The 22,335-nt window shown below is 47.8% G+C and overlaps 1 protein-coding gene across 1 annotated transcript in view; it reads left to right on the forward strand.

The window, feature by feature from the left end:
- Nucleotides 1–22,335, forward strand: part of TSPOAP1 (TSPO associated protein 1) — a gene marked incomplete at its 5' end in the record, with an annotated part of 67,561 nt that overhangs the window by 28,996 nt on the left and 16,230 nt on the right. Inside the window, 10 exons of the mRNA XM_084219305.1 lie at nt 4,783–4,966; nt 5,255–5,475; nt 7,639–7,748; nt 10,181–10,290; nt 11,658–12,473; nt 12,976–13,127; nt 14,626–15,192; nt 17,300–17,599; nt 17,868–18,047; nt 21,127–22,254. Coding sequence (XP_084075431.1) covers nt 4,783–4,966; nt 5,255–5,475; nt 7,639–7,748; nt 10,181–10,290; nt 11,658–12,473; nt 12,976–13,127; nt 14,626–15,192; nt 17,300–17,599; nt 17,868–18,047; nt 21,127–22,254 — 3,768 coding nt within the window. The remainder of the gene's footprint in view (nt 1–4,782; nt 4,967–5,254; nt 5,476–7,638; nt 7,749–10,180; nt 10,291–11,657; nt 12,474–12,975; nt 13,128–14,625; nt 15,193–17,299; nt 17,600–17,867; nt 18,048–21,126; nt 22,255–22,335) is intronic.

The raw sequence follows: 22,335 nt of genomic DNA on the forward strand, positions 1-22,335 counted from the left end.
AGTGAGAAGTGTCCCTGCCCATAGAGTGAGATGAACTTTAAGGTCCCTTCCAGTCCAAGCCATTCTGGGATTTGATGATTCTATGTTTGCCACACGTTTTCTCAACTAACTCAATGGGGGGTTGGAGAAGCTACTTAGGTTTAAACAAGACATCTCCCTCCCTGTTCAAAGGAAGAAAGAGACAGTCCTCTTGTTCTGTGTTTGAAGGTAATGTTCTTCTGGAAGGGCCTTACCAGTTAAATATTCTTGCTTTCATGTTACTGGTACAGAGATCACAGAATCGTCGAATGGTTTGGGTTGGAAGGGACCTTGAAGTTCATCCAGTTCTACCTCCTGCCATAGGCAGGGACACCTTCAACTAAACCAGGTTTCTGAGAGTCTGATTCAACCTGACCCTGAATTTTATAAAGTAGAACAAAGAAAGAGGAACTGTCATTAAAAGCCAGTTTAATGCAGAGCAACAGTAATTTAAATTACTTAACTATAATCATAGTCATTCCAGAATGTCAATGTATGGCATAATTAGGGAGTTTGAGATGCCTTTGCTATGTATTGTCATTTTCACATGTGCTTGAATTGCTTTTTGATGTGGTAGAAGTGAAGAATGTGTGTAGTCCATTTCCCTGTTTGAAGAGTTCTGTCCCATGATTGTCATAAGTGGAGTTTCTCCTGGAGATGTTCAGAACTGGACAGAGCTCTCAGCAGCCAACCCTGCTCTGAGCTAAGGCCTTGGATCAGGTGATCCCAGTGCTCCAGGTGATCTCCTTCAGCCTTATGTGTTCTGTAGTTCTGAGATAAGGCAGTGACAGGTCTGAGGAGAGTGTGCAATGGGGTGTGTGCAGAAATGCCATGGAGAGAAGCACCCTCTCAGCTTAGGAAGAAAAGCTTGAGAGTTAAGGTAATGGGAATGAGGGAGTTCAGTGGTTCCAAAGTACATGAGACAAGATTTCAGCTGCCTTTGGCACTGCATAGATACAAAAGGAGACAGCCTCCTTCCAGGAATCCAGTTTTGTTGTGAAATGAGGGGACCAGAGCTCAACTTTGCTTGCTTTCCCTGACCTAGGAGCAGGATGCAGGACTGAGCAGGCAGTCAGCTCTTAAGAGCCTGTCACAGCCAGGCTCTGAGCTGTGCTTTGATTTACAGAACTCCATGATCTCAGACCTGGGGAAAGATCTGAGCACAAAATGTCCATTCCATTCATTTTTGAGTGGCTGCAATGTGCTGGGAAAATGGGGCTTGAAATTTAGCAGCCACTCTAAGTATATTGTCATTTATCTCAAAGCACACTGGGATTTGGAGGCCCTCAAAAAGTGCCTGGTTATCTTATTCAAGCGTTTGGTGTGTAGGATTTAGCTTTTGTTTGGCAAGCAGATAGTTCTGGGAATGAGGTGGGAATCTCAGTATGGAACAAGGCAGACACTGTAATTTGGTGAGAAAACAATTTCATTCAGACTGAGGGTTGGATTATCTTCGTCAGTGTGTTGTAGTGTAACTGCTGATGTGGTTTGATATCTCTTTTTGCTTTTCTTCTTGCTCCCAGAGTACTTTGGATTGCATGCAGGTACTGCTCTAATGCTGTCAAACAGGACATTTTTCCCTCTGTTCTGACTTTGACAGTTGCCTGGCATTCTTGTTTTTAACTATACTCTGGAAAAGATTGCAAGAGTGTTACTGCCAAGAAATACGTGTAATTAAAGGAGCTCCCACCATGAGTTTGATGGAGCAACTACGTTTCTCTTTAAGTGCCTTGCTTTCTTGACCAACTACAATTAGGAGCTTACTTTTTTTGGCACTTCCAGATTTTTAGAATTGTCCAACGGTGTTCCTTCTCCACATTTAAGTGTCTTTGCAGTCCAAGAGTGAAGTGTTTCCTTCAAACTCCAAAAGCAGTGGTGACAACATTGCAAATGAGTGTCATGGAGAAGACGGGTCCTGCTGGCTTTGTAATTGAGTGGAAGATGGGAAGCAGAGATTGTGGATAATAGTTTTTCCAGAAGAGGTGATACTAATGAAGTTCCAGCTTGGGAGCTGTGCTAGCTGGCCTGTTCATAGGTGGTTTGGAAAGAAGGCTGGTATAGAAGTGCTAGGGTTTGTAGCTAAAAGAAAACTTCTTTAAAACCTTCCAATCTGGCAGAAATCTCAGGAGGAATGGGGAGATAAAATGCAGGTGACGTTGGCTGTGCTAAGGCACGTGGAGCAGAAAGAGCAGAGACTTAACATGCCCAGTGGTGGGCTCAGAATTCCCTGCTGGCACAGGAGGTGCAGGGTTGGAGGTAGGGGATTTTTTAAAAAAAAGTCAGCCACAAGTTGGTCAAAAAAGCAGCAAAGTGGTGGGAATTCTCAGGAAAGGACTTTATTGGGGTATGCTCACATCCTGTAGAAGTTGCACCCACACTGATGTGGAGTTGTGGATGTTCCTTTAATTCCTTTGGTGTCAGCCCTGCTTTTAAAGCAAGAGCTTGGACTGCACAACGGCAGAATTCCCTTCTAGCAAAATGGGGATTCTCTGATCTGAAAAGTACATAGCAGAAGATATGGAGATGGGGAGCAAGGGACATCTGAAAAGAGAGGATGAGCTGGAGAAGTGGAACAGATCAGCCATGAATGAGAGTGTCTTAGAGAATGGGGCTGAAGTGGTGGTGGTTGGGAGTGGAGAATCAGTTCCTGAGTTGGTGGTTAAACTGACCCCACCAAGCTCTGTTCCTGCTCTTGCAGCCTCTTCTGGAAGTCCAGTCCCTGTTGTAGGAGACTCCTCTTTCTCCCCATTTTGGGTTGGGCACAGACACAGAAGTCTTCTCTGTGTCTGGAGCTTGAGTCCTGCTGGTTCCCTGAACCTCCTGGCCACATCCTTGGGCCTCGTCTTCCTTATCCTCCTGTCTCCCAGCACTGCCCTGGAAACCTGCTGCTCCCCAGCTGTCTGCAGTCCCCTACAAAGTAGCTGCTAGAAGTACACCTTGTGTCTGATGTGGCAGTAGTACTTAAGGCATGTTTGTGTGTTGTTTGGAATAATAGATTGAAAAGACACTTGACTAGTTAGGTGTCTTAGAATTAAACTGTGAATTATCTGGGTTATTGGCTTGGCCACCAGTATAAATGGATTTAAACTGTGGTTTATGAATTTACAGGACAAGGTACTATTATGATGCTATTAAACACAATATCCAGATGGCATCTGTTGGCTCATGTCTCCAGAGAAGACAGGAAATCCCCCTCTGGTCCTGCAGTCATTCTGAACCTGTCTGTTGTTGTAGGCTCTGTCCCAAGGTGGGATCAGGGATGAATGTCAGGCTTGAGGATGCCCTCCTTTGATCCAGTGCAACTGTTCTTACTGTTGACGGTTTCTTTTCTCTGTTGAGATGTAATGTTGTAGGGGAGAAGTCTTTATGGGAAAAATCCAAACTGTAAGTAAATTCAGACACTCATATTGGCAGAGGAATCCTGTGCACCGTGGCTTAGTAAACAAGGAGTTGACTCTGAGCAAGTGGATGACACAGACACTTCTGGAAGTTGGTCCTGGCATCTGAATTCAGTTCAGAGATAGCTCTTGCCAAACTTGAGACACTTCACCAGACTTTCCTTAGAGCATGAGAGCACCTTTGGACTTGTGGAGGGAACAAGTAATAAACTGAAATGCCTAAAACAGATATGTCGCAGTCAAATAAAAATGTATGACCATCCTAAATCCATAAGGAGCGTCTGCAGAGGTTTTGTGTTACTCTGAGACCACAGAGAGAGCTTTTTCCAGGTCAGAAATGTTATTTTTAGAGCTGCTTAAAATTTTGGGCTTTCTGTCTCACATAATATTTCAAGGCATCATTTATTTTTTGAGTTGGAAGGAGAAAAAACACTTGAAATACATTTGATAGAATGGAAAATTTTGAAGAGTGCAGTCATCTGTTTTGGTGCATCTTACCTACAAGAAACAGTGAGGAGGGAAAGGAGCAGTTGCAGTCCCCTGGGAATTCATCTGCCTACAACCTGGGGGAATGTGGGGATGTGTAAAGACAGCCAGGAATCAGCAGTGTTTTGTAAGGGGAAGCTCTAGAGATGGTGAAAAGAGAATATGGGAAAATACAAATGGTTCTCTAGCAGGAATGTGTCCTTCCCTCTCCGTAGTGTTTCCCAAGGCTCTTTGGCACCTCATCTTGCTGAGTTGTAGCTTTCTTGTCCTCAGCATCCATTTGCCTGGAGTAAATCATCCCTGTAGGACCAGGGGGAAAAGTGTGTGTGCTTCCCATGTCAAGGGAGAGTTCTGCAACATGGGCCCATGTGCTCTCTGCCCTTCCTAGTGCCAAGCTCCAGAGGGACAGTTGGCAGTCCTGCCTGGAATAGTGGGGAGTTCAGATTAAGATTTTAGGAGCTTGCTGGGGCCTCTGGAGTGCTGGACAAAATTGGGAGAGCAGTTCCTTTTGGAGACATGATTTTAATGCTCCAAAAACCATGAAAAGCCTTTTGAATCTTTTTAAGGCTTACTTATCTCTGACCTATCTCATCTGGTCTTGTGCAGGGCTGAGAGAGGATATTGAAGTTCAAACCCAGAATTTTAGGGATAAGTCCTAATGGAGTTTGTAGTCAGTGTCCTCAGAGATGATGAGCCTCAGCTTTTCTAAGATAAGTAGAGGTGTGAGGCTGCCAGTTTCCAATGACTGTTCCTAGGCAGGGCTTTTAAAAGCATCCTTTAACTCCTTGGAGTCTGGGAGAAGATGCAGCAAAGGCAAATCCTGTTTGGAACCACAATGTTTTGTCAGGGGTTTGTTCCTAACCTTGTTCTCTCCTGGCAGGCCCGGGTGAAGGATCTGGAAGATCAGTGTCGCAGTCAAACAGAGCAATTCAGCCTCCTGTCACAGGAACTCCAACAATTCCGGCTTCAAACAGGAAAAATCGACCTTCTCACCTCCACTCTGGTGACTTCAGAGCTGCCCCTTGCTCTGTGCAGCTCTGCCCCACAGCCCTGCTGGGAGAAGGGTAATTACTGGATGTGTCTGAGAGGGGCTTTGCCAAATGGGTTGATATTTCTGTAAATGAAAAGAGCTAAAGGAGTTAATGCAAATGTTTAGTGCAATTTTGGCATCTCTGTTCCTATTGTTCATTTTGTATAGAGAAGTTGGCATGTCTGTGGCCAGGGAGAGCTCAGGTGTCCAGTCTGTTGATCGAGGCTCATTTGTAGAGACTTGGGCTGCTCCCTGGGATGCTCGTTGCTGACCCTGTATCCTGCCTGTGGCTGCAACTAATGGACAGCTGATTTTATTGCAGAGTCGGCTGTTCCTGGGTTGCTCCCCCATCAGAGCACAAAGAAGGTTCACAATGACGGGAGTGATGAGCTGGAGCTGTCGCAGCGAGGGCCAAATGCCACCGTGGGCTCCCCAGCTGCTCCCACCAGTGCTCAGAAACAATCCAAGAAAGGGGAGTCTCAGTCCAGCTCTTCAAAATCTGAATCCATGCAGAACAGCCCAAAATCCTGCCCAACTCCAGAGGTCAGTATGGGAGTCCCCTCTGCTGCCTGTGCTTTCCAGCCAGAAGGGAATAAATGCATTGCTGAGAGCACCAGTAAGGTTGCATTCGTTCCCTTCTAGCTGCCTGAAGAAAATGGAATAAACAAGAGAAAAACCGTAGGAAAATACTGAAATTACTTCGGATGCCATGTCTGTAATGCTCTTTTGAATATATTGCTGTGTTCCATGAAGGAAACAACTGGGTAGACAGTGCCTGGGGACTTGGAGGAGTGGGATGGGATGTGTGAGGTAGCTCTTGCTAAGCTTCCTTGTGGCATCTCAGCTGCCACTAAGACACATAAAGGCTACAAACTAGAATTTTTAGCATGGGGAGAAACTGTGTCCAGACTATTTTTTGCCTTGAGCTATGAATGAGGAACTCAAACTTCTTGTGCAGTGTTTTTAGTTACTAAGATATTACTTGGTGAAAGAAACCATGAGAAGGTACCAAGTTTGTGCTAAGAGGGAAGGAGCTAACAGGCTTTGCATGTTTGTGTCACCAAGATCTCCTTGATGGTTGTTACTGCTTCTCCCCAGGAACCCTTTTGTGGTGCCACATGTGGGGTTCACTTGAGCAGGGGTGATGCTCTTTCCTATGCGTCTCTGGAGGGGACAGGCTTTAGGGCAGAGTACTGTGAGCAGGGCTGGGTGTGGTGGCCTGAGGGGCACCTTTTGCTCTTTTGGGGTTTCCTGAGCACTAAAGCTACTGAAGTGCTGAGGTGCCCAGGTCATTACAGCCACAACAAAGGGCTGCTTAAGTGCCAGGCAGAGCCTCCCACTGTGTAAGAGCTCAGGGAAGTGCCATGTTCAGAGGCAAAGTGAAGGTCACACCTGGGGAGGAACAGGTATGGAACTGTTAGCAATGCTGTTGTAGGAAAAAAGCCTAATTTTTAGTTCAAGAAAAAGCTTGGAAGCCACCCTGCCTCCCTGGAGAAATAGATGCCTGCAGAGATCAGTGTAGGACCCTTGGAAAAGAGCCAGCGCCTGGAGTATTTGGCTTCCACAGCACATAACTGTGGGAACATTCCAGGCTAAACCCCTTTGTTTGGGTGTTACAGATTTTTATTCTCCAAGGACATGGGGTAGGATTGCATTACAAGGAGAACCTTGAAAAGATGCTCTGAACTCTTCCTGAGATTGGCTCTTCATGTATTAAAAAAATTACTTTGTGTTCTGGTGCCTGCAATGGGTCTTCATCAAAAATGCATTTGCCTTGAGGTCTGCTTTAAAAAGGCAGCTTGATTTGGTTCATTTGCGCAAGTTCAGACACACCCCAGGGAGTGCATTGCCTCAAGAAGAAGGGTTGCATTACATAACTCATTGCCACTGGATGTAAAATCCCAGCATTTCACCAGGATCAAAACAGTGGAGAGAAGTTTCTCAAAGGTGCTTTGACAGTAGGCACCAAATGCCTTGAAGGTGCAGCTTCAGCTTAGGAAGTGCAGAAGGAGCTGCTGGCTAGATAGGGAGAGGTTGTAACAGGAGTGGAGGCTTCCTGCCCTGACTTTCATTCAGCATGTGCTGTTAGCAGAGCCAGAGCTAAAACCAAAAGTTCCAATCAAAGCTCTGTCTAAAGCACATAGACATCCTACAGAAAATTTACAGGTGTTGGCGAGGTCAGAAGCAGTTAAAGACCCCAACATCCAACAGAGCTCCTTTGTTCAGATTGACATTTCTGTTGCATACAGGCACAGCTACCACTGAGAGGTAGCAAGAAACCAACATAGTGAATTATGGATGTGTGGGGTGGAAGAGGTTTCCAGATCCTCTAATCAAATCTCCTGCTCCAGTGGGACTGTCACCAGCTTTAGATCAGTGTGGCCATGGCTCTGCTGAGCTCAGGCTACAGGTTCTTCAAGAATAGAGCTTCCCCCTGGCTCTGGGAACTGTTCCCAAGGCTGTATCACCCACCTGGGCAATGAGTTTTTGCTGATGTCTGACTGGAAGCTCTGAAGCTCCTACTTGGGGCTGTTTCCTCTTATTACTACTTCCTCACCTAAAATGTCATTCTTAAAGATGGTCCTTAGCCCAGGAGCCAGACTGACACCAGCCATGAGTTTAGAGAATGTCTATGTTCAAACTCAAACTTTCACTATGTACAAACACTCTGAGTATTCCTTTACTCCTTATCTTCAACATTTTTAGGTGGACACTGCGAGTGAAATGGAAGAACTGGATGTTGACAGCATCTCCCTCATGCCAGAGCCAGGCAGCCAAGGCCCTGCAAAGCTCCAGGTGTTCTTAGCTCGATACAGGTACTGAGTGCTCATTGCTTGTGCTCTGTGAAGTTACACACATCATCCACTGTGTCTGTCCCTCTGGGAGCCTCTCAGGAACCCCCAGCCAGCCCCAAGTCAGCAGATACTGAGGAAGCAACCCCGACACAGCCGACTGCGGGGAGACACTCTCTGTGCCCCGAGGGTGCTGAGGGCAGCTAGGCCAGTCACCTTTGCAGCAGATGAGACGCTAGAGACATTGGTGGAAGAAAGGGGCCGACTCTTAGCAGGGGTAAATCCAAGGTTTTATTCAGGAGCCAGAGGAGCTCCTGCACCTTAGGGGGCCTCCTGCCGAGAGCCCGGGGAGATGTGCCAAGGTTACATTTAAAGGGAGGTGGAAACCAAAAGTAGATAACATTTTACCAACCAATAGATGACCCTAAGGGATGGGTACTGGGGGATAGACATTTAGGACAGTGTACAAAGCAAAGTCTTGGGGGGCTGACCCCGAGACTTGCTCATCACTTGATGTCTTGAACCGAAGCTTCTAGATTGAGGGGATGGGATGCTGAGTGATTGACAGAGAGCCAGGGTGGGGATTTGGGGATGATCTCATCAAGGGAGAGGAATTACATAGGTAAAGGGAAAGGGGTACAATCTGGGGTAAACTATTTGGGAAAACTACAGGGATACAAAACCCAAACTACTTCAAAGTATTACAAAGTATAAAAACACACTCCAACAATCCACAGTTCCCTACTTTGCAATCTTCTCTAGGATTCACCACTGTTAGGAGTGGATAATAATAGGTTAGACCTTTTATCTTATTTCTCCATGGGATTTTCACACTGGGAAAGCTGGGTGTCTAGCCTGAGGAAGAGAAGGTTCTGGGGGGACCTTAGAGCTCTTTCCAGTGCCTAAAGGAGCTCCAGAGGAGCTGGAGAGAGGGGATAAATACTTGGAATGACAGGACAAAGAAATGGCTTCCCACTGCCACAGGGCAGGGATGGATGGGATATTGGGAAGGAATTGTTCCCTGTGAGGGTCGTGAGGTCCTGGCACAGGATGCTCAGAGCAGCCGTGGCTGCCCCTGGATCCCTGGCAGTGCCCAAGGCCAGGCTGGACACTGGGGCTTGGAGCAGCCTGGGACAGTGGACACTCCATGGCAGGGAGTGGAATGAGGTGAGCTTTAGGGTGCCTTCCAGCTCAAACCATTCCATGATTGAGTGATTTGAGACCTGTTACTTCCTGCACAATCCAGGCTTAGCTCAACAAAAGCACATTAAGCTCAGTAGCTGTTCAGTGAACAGCTCTGTGTGAAACTTCAAATATTGGTCTCTGTTGAAAATTAGTTCAACCTGACATATTCATTGAATTGTCTGCTTTTTTCAGAACAGTAAGAAGTTTTCCCTAAGAAATCTTATTCCAACGATTAAGAAAATTTTAGCTTAGAATTCCTGAAATTTTTGGCCAAAATGCTTCTGGCTGTAATTTTAAAGGGGAAAAAAAAAAAAAAAGCCAGATGTTTTGATAATTGTTGGCATTCACTGTGCCATCATGGTCGAGCCCAAGTTGCTACAATTCAGTGTATTACCTGTCCTTCAGCTTTTCCATTGGGAAGAAGAGAACGGGGATGATTCTGTGCTTGTGAGGAGCATGTCAGATGTGGTCTGTGCCTTCATGTCAGTCTTAGGCCCACAAGGTCTCAGTCAGATCACAGAGAGATAAACATTGCTTTAGCATGATTAAATCCCTTTTAAGGGGTAAAGAGCAGGAATTGGCAGTAGGTGTTCGTAAAGATAAAGGTTTTTCATGAGGCATTTTCCTGTGAAATAAGACCCTTGGATTAGTTTGAGTATCCCTGGGTAGGCAGGTTAGAGCTGCCTGGAGTTCAAGCCATATCACCAATGTATGTCTAATTTTCTTGCTGGTGCAGTTTTTGGAGTGCTGTTTAAAATGTGGGGTTAGAGCAGGAGGAGACATCACAACCTCTCTGTGCAGCCTCTTCCAGTGTTTGCTCAACCTCAAAGAAGTTTTTCCTCAGGGTCTGGTGGAATTTCCTGTTTGTTTGTGCCCACTGCCCTTTGTCCTGTTGCTGGGCACCAGTGGAAAGCATCTGGCCCCCTCCTCTTGACACCCACCCTAAATATACCTGTGCATTGATAAAATCCCCTTTCTGTTGACTTTTCTCCAGGCTAAATAGGCCCAGCTCCCTCAGCCTGTCCTCAGAGAGATGCTTCAGTCCCTTCAGCATCCTTATATCCCTTTTCCTTTGGATGTCACAAGGCATCTGTTAATAAATATTTTTATCTGTAAACTACAGTTTACATGTAAACCTTTGTCTGTGGAATTTGCTGCTTGCCAAAGTGGATGCATTCCCAGTGAATTGAAAGCTTATCAGCATCACAGCTGCAATGTGTTGCTGGGAAAGTTCCTATGCAAATTAAGTCTTCCAATTGTAAATATTTCAGCTACAATCCTTTCGATGGACCTAATGAAAATCCAGAGGCAGAGCTTCCGCTGACTGCTGGAGAATATATTTACATCTATGGGGACATGGATGAAGATGGCTTCTTTGAAGGTGTGTTTTAGTAAAATGAAATGTGACTGAACTGCTGTGGAGAGTTGATTTCTCTCCAGAAAATGAGAGAGAAATTTAGTGAATCTTGAAACCTCAAGGTAAAGGGTTTCTGCCCAAAGTTAGTTTGTTAGACGGATGAGCAGATCCTGTTGGAAACTGCTTTATTAATGTTATGAATAAATTAAGTCTAAGCTATGAAATCCTTGTCTAGTGATTTCAGTGGAAATTTTGCCACTACTTTCAGCAAGTTCCAGGTTTCATCCCAAATGGTTTCAACTCCCATATGGTTCCTCCCTCACCATGGAGAGGAACATGTTCAGCCCCTTTTGCAGATGGGCTGTTTCCCTCTTTCCAGTGCCTGTAGTGAGCCAGGGACTGCAGCAGGTGATGGGCTCCATTGCCTTGTGCTCTTTTGGCAAAGAGGGGACGCAATAATCAATTGTGTCCCTTGCTGGTGTTACACAGTGTTGCTGTTTTGGTCCCTTTGCAAACATGATCCTGGTTGACTAAAAGGTGGATGGAATTGAAACCAAGATTTGTGGCCTGTAAGTTTGTGCTGAGGTTTTTTTTGTGGAGCCACTTGCTTAAGGGGTGATAAATTCCTGATTTCCTGAGGTGCTTTGCAAGAGCTGAGACAAATGCATGTGTGTTGCACTGCTTGCTTTGTGACTGCTCTGCCTCATTTTTCTTTCTTTCTATTCCCAAGCTTATCATTTATTTGTTTGTTTATTGTTTAGAAAGATTATTCTTTACTAACCTTTTCTGCTTTCCCTGCTTTCAGTTGGTTTGCCGTAGGTAGAGTTTGGAAGGGAGAAGGCAGTCAGTCCCTGTGTGCTGCTCATCTGTGGTTTGATGGGTCTGCACAGACCAAGTTCTGTTTATCTGTTGTCCCCCCAAAAGAAAGAAGGGAGCTAAAAGGAAGGCCAGAGCTAACTACAGAGCTGGGAAGATGGACTTTTTTGAGGAAGTACTGCAAACCCCAAATCTGTATGGCTGGGAGAAGACGTAAAATCATCCAACTGCATAGTTTGGGAAGGCTAAAAAAGTTAGTGAAAGAGCTGTGATGAGGAAGAATGGGATAATGAAGAAGGAGAAAGCCTTTAGCTAGTTACACAACCCAACTTTTTACTTAGTTGGCTTTGAAATGTGTGAAGCAGTGAGTTTCCCCACTGTGTCCTTTGGGACCTAACAAGGGAAGCCCTAGGAAATCAGGAAACATTGCCAGGAATAACCTCCCTGAGATCTTTTCCGCTCTTGACTGCAGAGCAGTTGTACCCTGGCAAAGATGATGTCCCATAGTCCTGACAGCTGAGCTGGAAGGCTCAATGGCAGGAGCAGTGGTAACAGGTGTCCTGTTTTTTGTTTAGGGGAGCTGATGGATGGCCGGCGAGGGCTGGTCCCCTCCAATTTTGTTGAGAGAGTTTCAGATGATGACCTCATGATGTTTCTGCCTCCGGAGCTGAATGATCTCACCCATAGCTCATACCAGGAGAAAAGTTTGGTCAGTACAAGCACCAGCAGTGGAGATAAGAGTGAGTTTTCCATTGAAGAGAGTAGCATCAGTCCGTTGGCCAGCAGAGCAGAAGGAGACCAGGAGGAGCCTATTAGTCACACAGCAGTGCCTTACCCAAGAAAACTGACTCTTATCAAGCAGCTTGCCAGAAGCATAGTTGTAGGCTGGGAACCACCTCTTTTGCCAGCTGGCTGCCCAGACATACAAAGCTACAACATCTATGTGGATGAAGAGCTACGTCAGAACGTGAAGAGTGGTCTTCAGACCAAAGCAGTGATAGAAAAGCTGGATTTACACAGCAGGGCTTACCGCGTGTCCGTGCAGACGGTGACGGAGCACGGTAGCTCTGATAAACTGCGCTGCACTTTCTTTGTGGGGCAGGATTTTGGTGTGGCACCGACAATGCTGAAAGTCAGAAGCGTCACAGCCACGTCAGCAGAGGTCACGTGGCTTCCCTGCAACAGCAACTACAGCCATGGGGTGTATCTCAATGGGCAGGAGTGTGATGTGACCAAGCCAGGCGTGTACTGGTACACCTTCCGCAACCTGCAGCCCAGCACCCAGTATGTGGCCAAGCTGGAGGCCCGGCCCATGAAAACTCCTTGGGAAGAGGTGCCCAAGGGGCAGGAGCAGGACTCAGCCGTGATACACTTCACTACCCCTCTAGCAGGTACTGCAGGCCTGTGCACATGGAGAGGCTGTGCTTAGCTGGCCCTTTGCTGGGAAGCCATAGGGCAGAGGGAAGCAAGGTTGATTAGGTCCCCAAAGCCTGAGATGCTGCACTGTTTTGTCTTAATGTTTTTCTTACTTTATTTTAAAATTTGATTAGCCCTTTTGCTTTCATTTGCTCTGGGATGACATCCTCTGTGCTGGTTGGAGCAGCTGGTTGGGCAGGGAAGAGATGGTTTACCATGACTTTGTTCCAAGGATTGCTGCATCTTGGCCTCAGCTACTTTTGCAAAGTTCTGTTTTCTGTGCATTAAAGCTTTCACAGAACAAGAGCACCTTATTTTCTCTGGTTCTGTCTGACATTTCCCAATACTGGCCTGGCTGTTGTAGTTCAGTTCTGCAGGGGCAAGTCTGGTTGGGAGTTTGCTCTTTAGTTCTAACCAGGGTTGAGCTTTATGCTGTAGCCAGATAAGCAAGAGGAAATTGTGTTTGGTCTCTCACAGGCACACCTGATGCTCCTTTGGATGTCCAGGTAGAAGCTGGTCCCTCCCCAGGTATCCTGGTTATCAGCTGGTTACCTGTCACCATTGATGCTGAAGGATCTTCCAACGGGGTGCGGGTCACTGGATATGCCGTATACGCGGATGGACAGAAGGTACTGGCTGTGCAGGGGGCTGGGGCTGCTGCAGGGGGGCACGAAGTATCAGACCTTAAGACATGGAAAGCTGCATCCAGGAAGGTGTCCTGAAGAGGCAGTGACTGTCCTCAGCCCAGAAGGGAGTGACATCAGAGAAGGGACATTGCTTGGGCTGTGTGGTGCACACTGCAAAGGACATCTGTCTGGATTTTGGAGGCACTCCTGGAGCAGGACCCCCCAGCAGCAAAACAGCGTCCTCTGCTCAGCCCAGGCACTGGCCTGATCCTTTGGCAGACAGTCCTCAGGGTGTGGACAGAGTACAAGGACAAGTACACAGCCACCACCAGGGCTTTCTCGTGCATGTGAGGACTGACGTGTAGTGGTCCAGCATAAAGTTGGCATCCCCACAGCGTGGGCAGAAGAGTGGGGGGGGAATCTGCCTTTCTGCCATGCTTAGGTGAGACCCCACCTGCAGAGTGGCCTCCAGCTCTGGGGCCCCCTACATCAGAGGGGTGTGGAGCTGCTGGAGCGAGTCAGACCGAGGCCATGGAGATGCTTCAAGGGTTGGAGCCTCTCTACTCTGGAGCCAGGCTGAGAGAGTTGAGGGTGTTCACCTGGAGAAGAGAAGGCTCCAGGAGGATCTCAGAGCCCCTTCTAGGGCCTAAAGGGCTTCAGGAGAGCTGGAGGGGGACTGAGGACAAGGGATGGAGGGACAGGACACAGGGAATGGCTCCCACTGCCAGAAGTCAGGGTTAGGTGGGATACTGGGAAGAAATTGTTCCCTGTGAGGGTAGTGAGGCCCAGGCACATATTGTCCAGAGAAGCTTTGGCTTCCCCAGCCCTGGCGGTGTCCAAGGCCAGGTTGGATGGGGCTTGGAGCAAGCTGGGGTGCTCCAAGTGGAAGGTGTCCCTGCCCATGGTGGAGGCTGGAATGAGATGGTTTTTAAGGTCTCTTCCAACCCAAACCATTCCATTGTTTTAACATACAAACACCCCAGTGTTCTGTTTGTTCAGTACTGTTACTGATATGAAACATCCAAGGACATTCTGTATTGAAAATGTCCTGTGGTCTTATGCACACATGATGCTGCTTGAGGAGCACAGTGCAAAACAGAATGATGCTGTGGTTGATAGTTTGAGGAGCACAGTGCAAAAGAGAATGATGCTGTGGTTGGTAGTTGCTCTTTTGTCATGAAAATGCTTTTTCCTCTTCACAGGTGAAAAAAAGGAGTCTGGGAAAGTAGTTGAAAGAGCAGCCTAAAAAAGGGAAAATCTCTTTAAGGCTTAGGAAACGAGGCTTAAAATCTGGAGTAAGAGTGAATATATTCATATTTTGTAGACTGTTCAGTTTCTCAAATTTCTCTTTAACATTCATTCTTCCCAGATAGTGTGCAGAAGGGTGGGAATTCTGCACAGCTGCTCTCCAGAGCTTTGGGTTCTATCTGAACTTTGGGTTGGGAATTGAAGGGCTGAGCTGTGCACAGTAAATAATTCCTTCCTGCTCTTTTGCTTACAGGTGATAGAAGTTACTTCTCCAACCGCTGGGAGCGTCCTCGTGGACTTGTCCCAGCTTCAGATGTTCCAGGTGTGCCGTGAGGTTTCCGTGAGGACGATGTCTCAGTATGGGGAGTCCGTGGATTCAGTTCCAGCCCAGATTTCTTCGGTCCTGCTGCAGTCCTCCCACTGCACTTCCCCTGTGTGCACCACTGTCCCCTCCAGACTGCCCCGGGGGGGCCCCAGGGCCTTGCTGCCTACCCGCAGCCCACAGCACACGCTCCCGCTCCGACAGAAAATTCCTGCTGAGAGCTCAGATGCCAAATTGACTGATCCCTCCTCCAGCCCTGTTGGCTCAGCGCGGCCTGTGACAGAAAAAGCCTCTTCCCCACCACACCTCCCCTCCCCTAGTGCTTCCTGGGCGCAGGCTTCAGGCACTTCCCCGCAGGGGTCGGGCGCTGAAGGAGACAAGAAATGCCTGAGTGTGCCTCCCCAACAGGCTGGCACAGTGCTCCCAGGGCAGGGCACGGAGCCTGGGCCTTCCCAGAAACCGGGAATGCAACAGCCGGGTGAAGGGACAGAGGTGCAGGTAAGTGCTTACATCTCCTGCCCAGTGCCAGGTGTGCAGGGAAGGGCAATGGATCCTTTCTGGGGAGTGGGATAAGATGCCACTGAGCACCTTTCTGTGACACAGTGTTGCCTCTGGGCTATCATCCAGCAGTAGCAAACTGTCAGAGTTTTGGCTCCTGTTGTGTACCTGGAAGATGCAGCTCACCTCTTGATTCTGCTTGCTAGCATATGAGGAACAGAGTGAGAAAAGGAAGAATTTGCAGAGTTAAAAGGATGTTCCCATGTTAATCTGGCATTCCTGTGCTCTCTGACTTGAAGGGACTTTCTCCAGTCTGGTGGGTTTGTACAAGACAGTGGTAGAGCACCTTAGTGGATGGCAGAGCAAGGCAGCCGTGACTGCAGAACTGGCAGAGTGTTCTGACACTGGCTAGAGTTCCCAGTGGTTGAGTGAAATTCCCAGTGGTACTTCCAGTAGGGTGGGTGAGTGCTTTCAGAGTTCTTTTAGGACAGTGGTGAGGATGTCTGAGAGCTGTATAATGATGGTGAATGATTGTTCTGTGACGATGGGGAAGTGGGCCCTCCTGTTGTAGGATGTATTACATCAGAGAAAAAGGTCTATTTCCCATTCTGACTTCTGACATCAGAACTCATAGGAGTGCTTCAAACTGTTAAATTTAGCACAACTTTATTAATCATGGCAGTGTGACCTTGTGAAGAGTCAGAGTTAGGCTGAGACTTCTGAAAATTCCTGAAGCAAGAGCACCATGGTGGGCCCAAGCCCAAAGGCCAGCTCAATACCCAGAAGAACTGAGATGTTGAGTCCAAAATTTCAGTGATCAGCACCTGGTCATTTGCAGCTCACAGTACCTTGGGTCAGCTGCTGGATTCCTTTGCCCACATTTCATAGAATCATGGAATAGTTGGGGTTTCAAGGCACATTAAAGATCATCTGGTGCATGACAGGGACACCTTCCACTAAGCCAGGCTGCTCCAAGCCTCATCCAACCTGGCCTTGAGCACTTCCAGGGATGAGGAGTGTTGTGGTGGATTTGTTGCAGCTTCAGATGTTTGTGATGTGCCAGAAGGTTTCTGTGAGAGTGATGTCTCAGCCAGTGGATTCAGTTCCAGCCCAGATTTCCTTGTTTTCCTGTGAGACTCTTAGTGCACTGCACCTGTACCCAGCAATGTTGCCTCTGGACATTCAGGTGTCTGGTGTAGATGGCTGCACTTGTGGTGGTTGCTTTGCCTCCTTTGTGGAGAGGAGTGAAATGAGTGCTTCCAGGATGCAAACCATCCTTCTCACTTGAGGTGTGTCTCTTCACTTGGCTGTCAGCAAAGGGAATCAGGGCAGGAAATCTGAGCTGTGAGATCAGGACTTGCCTGGCTTTTGTCCAGGGGACATTGAGAAGCTTGACGCTGCAATACCTCAATGTCCCTGGGGTCTGATCCTTCAGTGTTTTCAAAGTGCCTGGTACATAAGGACAGGGTTGTGCTCCATTGCAAAATGCAGGGAGGCTCCCTTGGTTAGAGTAAGAGAAAGAGCTGGTTGATAAGGCCCACCTGCCTTACCCTTCTTGTTTCTGGAACTCCACTCCTCCATCTCCCAGAGGTTTTCTTGGACTGGTTGGAATACAGATGAAGATTCTCTTTAATTCTCACTAGGTGATCTAATCAGGAGCTTGTTGCACTCTCTGTATTTATTGTTCTTCATTAATTCTCCTTTTCTTCACACTCCAGGAAGTCCTGGAGTAGTATCCTCCAGCTCAGCCCAACGTTCTGGGTGATGTCTAGGCCATTCCTCTGGCAGATGACAGTGGGAAATAACATTGTTGTATAGTTTGGGCTCTTCTTGCAGCCCTGAAACTTGATACTGTCCATGCCTTTGTGGGCCTGTGCTGAGCTGCAGCACTGGGGGCATCGTGTGTCTCCTGGGACCTGAGGACAGGGAGGGCTTTGTCCCAGGGCTGGCCAAGATTCCCAGCTACAAGTTGCCTGCCAAAATACTCATATGCCTAGAGCAAAGAACATATCAGAGGGTCAAAGAGTTTGGGGTGATAAGACTCCATTTTGGTGCATAAGTAGTCTGAGACACCTCCCCTTGATTTTCCTGTTGGTTTGTTTCCCAGACGGAGCAACCAAGAACCAAAGCAGCGGAGCTGGGAAGCGCGATGGACAGCGGGGTGAAAGTCCAAACAGAAACCTGCCACGTGTGCTCTGTGCACGAGGCACCCAAAGGTCCCAGTGCTGACATGGAGAGAAAGGCAGAGAAGCACCTGAGCCCAGAGCCTCCATCCTCCCCCAGCCAGGATGGGGGGATGCAGGACACCTTCCAAGATGGAAACGCTAGTGGGAGCAGCTGCCAGGACTTCCTGAGGTTGTCTCCTGGCAAGGAGGTGATGAAAGAAATGTCCAGAATGAAAAGAGAGGTTTGTTTAACCCTGACTGAATATTTGTGTTGATCGAGGAATGTGAACTGTACTTGACCTCCTGAGTTTTCCAGCCTTAGACAGGGCTGTTCAGCAGGCTGTGAAGTGAGGCTGATGGTTGTGTGTGTCCATTCACTCCATTGGGTGCTGCCTGCTTCCTTTCCTACCATACCTGAGCTGTGTATGTGCTCAGAGAAAGGAAAAATACTCCTTTGTTGCTGATATAGAGTCTGGGGGAACTGAGAAAATGTGTTTTGCTTTTCAGCAGCAAGAAGAAAAACTGTCGGAAATGGGCCGCCGACAGTTGACCCTTTTCACTGAGCACAACCGGAGTTCTGACCTTTCAGATATTTTGGAAGAGGAGGAAGAAGATGAGCTGTCTTCAGAAGCTCTGGAAGAGAAGAAATGGGACCAGAGAGAGCTGTGTTCCCAGGAGAATGGGGAAAAGGTAACTTGTTCTGAGTGCTGCTTGTGGGGACCGCTGGTGCAGCCATCCCATGCCATCAACTCACAGGAGGAGGGGCTGGCCTGAGCCTTTCCCAAGGTCCTGCTGCTCTGCTTTTACTCCCACTGTTGGCTCAAGGTAGTAAAAACACAGGTTTTTTGGGAGAGGGAAGCGTGTGTGTTTGTTTGTTTGTTTGTTTGTTTGTTTGTTTGTTTGTAACAAATGGAGCCAGGGTTTAATTAGTTGGAAAAACACACAGTGTGATGTGGTGTTTAAAATCATAGAGGGTGATTGAGTTCTTAACACAGACAGCAAACAGGGAACAGTCAACGCTCTCAAGCACAGGGTGTGATTGTTGGGGTGTCCTATGCAGGGCCAGGAGTTGGCCTCGATCCTTGTGCGTCCCTTCTAGCTCAGGATATTCCCTGATTCTCTGATTATTTGGCTTAGGCCTTGATGCTTTCTGTTGCCAAGGATGGCATGTAGGAGGAGAGTTGTGGCTTTGTAGTTCAAATGCTGCAAGGGATGAAATCCTGCCTGAGGTAAGCTGTGACCAGCTTAATTCATGCTCAAAGAGTTAAATCTGATCTGAATGCACCTATGGAATTGTGAATCCAACTGCATGGCCTGGAGCTGGTGTGTAACCATACAGATTACAGCAGTTGGGATGAATATCCATGAGGGAAAGCACTGAGGGTGAGAAACTGGAAAATTAAAAAGCTTTGCAGGAAATGCAATATGCCTGGATGGCAAGAAAGCACCCTCTCTTTAATTTTTCACGTAACTGAAGAACATCTGTAGTTGATGGCCCCCTGTGTGCCTGCTGGTCTGTAGGGATGAGGCTGGTGAGCACTAAATGGTAGCAGACAATGTAGTGACTCTGGAGCAAATTTCCTTTTCTCCTTCTGAAGGGTCTTCTGCTTATCAGATGAGGGATTGGACCTGCAGGAACCCCAGGAGAGCCTGGTGGCTGGAGGGGCTGGGGCTACCTCTGAAGGTTTTGGAAGGGCTTCCAGTTGTTGGGATTGGACTGGGAAAAAATGGAAGAAAAACAAGTTTCCTGGAAAGAGAAAGGAGGAAATAAGAGAAATCAATAATGCTATTCTTTGTTTGGTTTTTTTTTTTTTCCCCTGGGTATTTTATTTGCCTAATGTTTTTATTTGGTTGGGCTTTTTCCTGAAAGGAAACATCAAAATCCTGCTCATGTGCTGTTGAGCTGAACAAACTGGTGTTTCTTGACTGGATAAAGTGGTTGTTTTCTGTGCTGGCAGTAACAGAGTGAGGGTGACAAGATGCTGGATTGGGAGAGGATGTGAGGGGCAGGAGGCTTTAGGGCACAGAACTCCCATTACTGCCTTATGCGGACTGAAGGGGATTGGACTGGCTGTTTTCTAGGATTCTGCATATTTAACTACATTTTCTGTTACCTCAAGACTCCTCAGCCAACTCTTCCAGGATCCAGAGGATGAAACCACGGAGGGGTGGTGCTTTGAAAATGTTTATCCTCAAACAAGTTGTTAAATCACTGAAACCATTTATTATATTAAAACTCAAAAGCAGAAGCCACAACTTTGCAAACAGCTAAAAGAAGTCTTACTGAACTTTTTTTGTATTTATGAATTCTCCATATTCCTAATTGGTGCTAACAAGGTAGGAGCCTTGAGCATGTGTTTTTGTAAGGAGAGTTTGAGAAAATTGAGGGGTTTTCGGTCTAGAGGAGTTGAGGGGGAGATTTGTCACTGCCTATTTGCGTGATGGTTAAAAGGATGAGAGCCAAAGTAGTCTTGTTTCTGGGAGATGGTACATTAAAAGAGGCAGAAATCATGAGCTGCTGTTTGGGATGTTCCTGTTGGACATGCGTTCAAACCTCTTACCCAGGAGGACAGTGCAGCCTTGGGACCGGTCCCCAGAGGGTTCAGGATCTCCATTCTTTGGTGTTTTCAAACCTCATCTAAGCAAAGACATGGATTTATTGCTGGCAGCAGTCCTGCTGTAATTAGGAGACTGAACTGGAGACCTCTGGAGGCCCCTTCAACCAATTCTAAATATAATTCAAGGCCTAGTTTTGCTTGGAAAAAGCTGTAGAGGTTGGAACTATCAGCAGACAGCTTGCAACTGCCTTTGTTTCTCACCCATTCTGGTTCAGTTTTTAATTATCTCTGAACAGGCCTGCATCTGGCTGTAGTATAAAGTAGCTACACATGCTTTGTAATCTATTTATAAGTGCCTTCAGAACGCATTAATAGTGTCACTTGTCAGGGAAGTTGAACAAGAGACCTCCAGAGGTATCTTCATACCAAAATGACACTATGTACCTGGGGATTTTACCTTTTATGTTACTGTTAATGTGATGAGAAATAAACCCATAAATTCTACAGTTGGTCTGCAACAAATTTTAAAATTCAGCAGTGTTGTCCCCAAAATTTTCTGTAACGTGGTAGGCTCTCATGGATCTGCAAGTGAAAATCATGTCTGTGTGGCCCTTTGAGGTAAAGGGTTTTCCTTTGTTTTTGTGGGAACTCTGCTCTGGATTTGCAGACAGGAACCTGCAGTAGGGCTGCACTTTGCTTGGAGATGGGAAGGGCCCAGGCAGCAACATCTCCAAGGGGTGTCCTACAGCACAGGGCCATTGCCTGTGCTCCAGGGAGAGGACATAGCTGAGGGGGACCCATGGCTCTGTGGGTGAGCCCTGTGGACAGAGGAGCCCACTCAGCTCTGCTGTGGAGGGACAGTGCCTCTCCTGCCCCCATCCCACCCCAAGGGTGTGAAGCCAAGAGGAATCATTGCTGTGGGAGGATGAGAGGTGCTGCAGGTAGCTGTGCCTGTACAGGAGAGGCTGGGAGGGAGCTCTTCCATGCATTTGCCTTCCTCACTTCCTGCTGCATTGCTGGTTCATCCGATTGCTTTTGCCAGAAGATCCATCGCTCCCTCTACCCCCTCCCCTTGCTTTGCTGCAGCCACAGCTCCATCCTGCTCTGCTGGGAGGGAATCAGGGTCACTTTGCCTCTTGTTTTAATGTTTATTTCCTCTCTTTTTTCCTTTGCTTGTCCTGGCTGTGGCTTTTCTCGGGGTCTGGGTACAGATGGATCTTTGTGATACTGACAGCGATGAGGAGATTCTGGAGAGGATCCTGGAGCTCCCGCTTCAGAAGAACCACAGCAAGAAGTTGTTCAGCATCCCTGAAGTGACTGAGGATGAGGATGAAGACGAGGATGAGAAGGGTGTTATAGAAGAAAAGACAGACCCTCAAGACTCCTTGGAAACACAAACCTACCATTCAGGAAGAACAGAGAAACCACCCAACGGCAAGGAGCCATTTCTAAAAGAAGATGGGAGTAACACCTCCATGGATGTCTCTGCTCAGACTCCTCAGGGGGAGCACAGTGCTAAGGAGAGCAGTGCAGAGGCTGACTGTGCGAATCCTGCCTTTGGCCAGGTGTCTTGCAGTCAAAAGAAGGCACACTGGAACTGGGGCTACCAGGAGAGTGATCCAAAGTCTGGGTGTGGGACAAGTCCCTCTTGGAACAAGAAGAAGGGAAATAATTATCGGGAGAGAATCCGGAGTCGGCCTGAGATAAGTAGGAAGAGACAGAGTGATCTAACAGAGCACTGCAGTCGTCTGCTGGGCAACTGCAGCCAGATGGGGAGTGGGTTATACAGAGCTCCCAGTCTCAGGGAGGAGTTGAATGTTGTCAGCAGTGCTGGTGGGAAGGACGGGTTGGATATGTACAGCCGGGCCAGACAAGGCACCTTACGGAAAAAAGCCCCAAGAGCTGTGGGATCAGGGGGGGCAGAACCAGCCGTGATAGCAACACACTGCCCCAGCCCCAGGAGCCTGGAAATAGACATCGAGTATGACTCCGAAGATGATCAGGATTCAACCTGTGCATCCTCCCTGGAGAGCAGGCTGTGGCCAGAGAGGTCCCAGAGCTGCCAGGGGGACTGGAGTGATTGCTCCAGTCAGTCTGAGGTTGCCCACCTGGGTGGCAGAAGGGACCTGACCAGGCTGGAGATGATGGAAGAGCAGGGTATGGAGTGGGCCGGGTCTCCGAGCCGGCACCTACGATTCTTCTGCCGGGAGAAGGAAGCCCCGAGGTGTGAGAGCAGTTCTGAGGAGCAGGGCTGGGAGCTGGACTGTAAGTCACCTGGCTGGAGAAGGAGGCTCGAACATTCTTCGAAGGGGATACGTAGCACCTCCTTGCACAAAAGGGTTGGGTGACTTTTCCTATTCTGGCTTTGAAGCAGCTTGCAGTGGTGCTGGCTTCCCTCTGCTTTCCTGGCCTGCCTGTAT

This window comes from Fringilla coelebs, assembly GCF_963513975.1.
Source record: "Fringilla coelebs genome assembly, chromosome: 20".
NCBI classification, from domain to species: Eukaryota; Metazoa; Chordata; class Aves; order Passeriformes; family Fringillidae; genus Fringilla; species Fringilla coelebs.